At 37.1% G+C, this 2844-nt stretch overlaps 1 protein-coding gene across 14 annotated transcripts in view; it reads left to right on the forward strand.

Moving 5' to 3' along the window:
• The window catches only part of DLG1 (discs large homolog 1), a 270198-nt gene that overhangs the window by 190519 nt on the left and 76835 nt on the right, over window positions 1–2844 (forward strand). For all 14 annotated transcript variants that reach the window (XM_006753379.2, XM_006753381.2, XM_006753383.2 and 11 more), the window contains one exon: window positions 2076–2232. In XM_006753379.2, the coding sequence (XP_006753442.1) occupies window positions 2076–2232 (157 nt within the window). The remainder of the gene's footprint in view (window positions 1–2075; window positions 2233–2844) is intronic.

Here is a 2844-nt window from a genome sequence, read left to right on the forward strand (position 1 = left end):
TTACTACTATAGAAATAGAATTCATACATATTTAAAGCATAATAGGAACCCTAAACCATGAGTCTACCATCAAACAAGAAAATAAAACATCACCAATACAGTGAAACCTATCCTGTGTCCTGCTTTTCTGCACTGCCCCACCAAGTTAACTGCTTTTCTGAATTTTGGATTTATTCCCTTTCTTCTTTCATATATGTTTGTGTATATAATATATCCTAAACAGTATATATTTAGTTTTGCAATTTTTTACAAGAAAATATATAATTTTGTTAACACTATAAGTGAACTGGAAAAACTGATACCTCTGTATGACTAGAAAATACCATTTTAAGTTTTGAGTAGACAAACATTTAAGAAGCTTAATTCCACATTATATGGAAGTATTCCTAAAATACATTTGTAAAATTTATATCTTCGAAGCTTTTTGTTATCAATAGATTTCTGTGATGTTTTAGAAAAATCACATTAAATTTAAAAAATGTTTATCAAATATGATATAGTCTAATCTCAAGTGATGTTCTGTATTATATAAAACTAGAGGCCCGGTGCACAAAATTCGTGCACTGGCAGGGCGGGGGGGGTCCCTCAGCCCAGCCTGTACCCTCTCACAATCCAGGACTGCTGGCTCCCAACCGCTCACCTACCTGCCTGCCTGATTGCCCCTAACCACTTCTGCCTGCCAGCCTGACACCTAACTGCTCCCCTGCCAGTCTGATTGCCCCCAACTGCCCTCCCTTGCTGGCCTGGTCGTCCCTAACTGCCCTCCCCTGCCGGCTCAGTCGCCCCTAACTACCCTCCCCTGCAGGCCCAGTCTGCCCTCCCCTGCCAACCTGGTCACTCCCAACTGCCCTCACTTACTGGCCTGGTCCCCACAATTGCCCTTCCCTGCTGGCCTGATCATCCACAACTGCCCTCCCCTGCTGGCCATCTTGTGGCTGTGGGCACTGCCATCTTTGAGGATAGGGCAGTCACTTAGCATATTCTCTCCTTATTGGTTCTGGGCATTGCCATCTTTTGAGGGCGGGGCAGTCAATTACCATATTCCCTCCTTATTAGATAGGAAGCATATTCCCTCTTTATTAGATAGGATAATCTGCTGCTGGTATTTTCATGGTCTTACCAGAGGAAATGATTGATTTTCACATAGCTATGTATAAGTGGTAGCAAATATGAAACATTATTAGTGGTAAGATATATTTTTATTTCAGAGATTTTAAATAGGTGGTATGTGGGGCAAAAAAGGGTACATCTTAGAAAGGACAAAAAGCAGAGGTAGATAGATGGGTGTGACTTAAGAAATAAAGATATTTAATTGTTTCATATAAAAAATCTGGAGATGGGCAATTCCAATGTTTATGTAGCAACCCTAGGTCCATGGTTTCTCTGCTTGATCTTAGCTTCATGACTGTTTTGTGTTCAAACCAGTAATGGCGTTTTATCATTTATTTTTTGGGGGGGGGGGGTGTTATGTTGGGTGGGGAGGCAAACAAATGTGCTTTGTCCTTGTTACGGTCTGTCTTTCTTTGGAAGTGACAGTAAAATTTCCCATTATTTCTCAGAAGCCAGAAGAGGATCATAGCAAAGGGTTAATGACTGGCTTAAGTTAATCATGAACTCATCCCTTTGGAATTGGAAAAAGGACCTTACATTCTCTAAGACAAAGTGATATCTTCCTTTTACAAAATCTAAGAAGTAGGGGAAATAGGCAATAAAATGTGCACAACATCAATTTTTCATAAGTGTATTATATATACAATATTCCCTGAGAAGGCTCTTTATATCATTTTTTTAAATTTCCACATTATTTTCTTTTTGTTTTAGTTTCATGTTTGTTTCTTAACATGGGTTTTGCTTTTATATAAAATTACAATTTTTACTTTTAATTTCTAAGCCTAATTTCTAGGGTTAGAAAGAAGTCCTTCCTTACTCTGCAATTCCAAAAACCCTTTTATATTTCATCTAGCTTTCCTTATAGTTTGAAAAGAGTTATCAATAGGGAATTCTTTCTCACTGATACAATGTCAAATTCTATATAAAATTTCTAAGATATACAAAATTGTTTTTTTAATTTTTAGGGAACCTAGAAAAGTTGTTCTTCATCGTGGCTCAACAGGCCTTGGTTTCAACATTGTAGGAGGTGAAGATGGAGAAGGAATATTTATTTCATTTATCTTGGCTGGAGGACCTGCTGATCTTAGTGGAGAGCTCAGAAAAGGAGATCGTATTATATCGGTAGGATATGTTAATCAAAGTGATGTGTGTGTTTTTATTTTAACTATGACCTATTATTAAAAATTTTTGGTTTTACATCCTAAAGTTAAGAGATATTTTAGTTAATCTTACCATTTTACAGCTTAATTGTAGAATTATAGTGATGTCAGAGAACATGATCTATATGACAGATTTTATTTTAATATTTGGCTTACTTATAAGTGTCATCTTTATAAATGTCTTTTACACTATATTAACTCAACCTATGTCTTTATATGTCTAGTAACTCAACCTTGCTACTTGTTTAGTTTAGATCTTTGTTTTAATCTGTTGTCTGCTTAATATATTATTAAAAAAGATTTTTTTAAGCTGTCTGAATGTGATGATGTGTTTAGCACTTTGTCCTTATAGCATTTTTTTTCATTGTATGTATGAAACTATGTTATTAAATGCACGAAATTTAGAATCATCATTTCTTCCTAGTGAGTTGAACTTTTTGATCCCCTTTATTTATAACTAGGGGCCCGGTGCACGAAATTCGTGCACTTGGTGGGGGGGGGGAGTGTCCCTCAGCCCAGCCTGCCCCCTCTCACATACTGGGAGCCCTCAGGCGTTGACCCCCATCACCCTCCA

The sequence above is a fragment of the Myotis davidii genome, unplaced genomic scaffold, assembly GCF_000327345.1.
Source record: "Myotis davidii unplaced genomic scaffold, ASM32734v1 scaffold571, whole genome shotgun sequence".
Lineage (NCBI taxonomy): Eukaryota > Metazoa > Chordata > Mammalia > Chiroptera > Vespertilionidae > Myotis > Myotis davidii.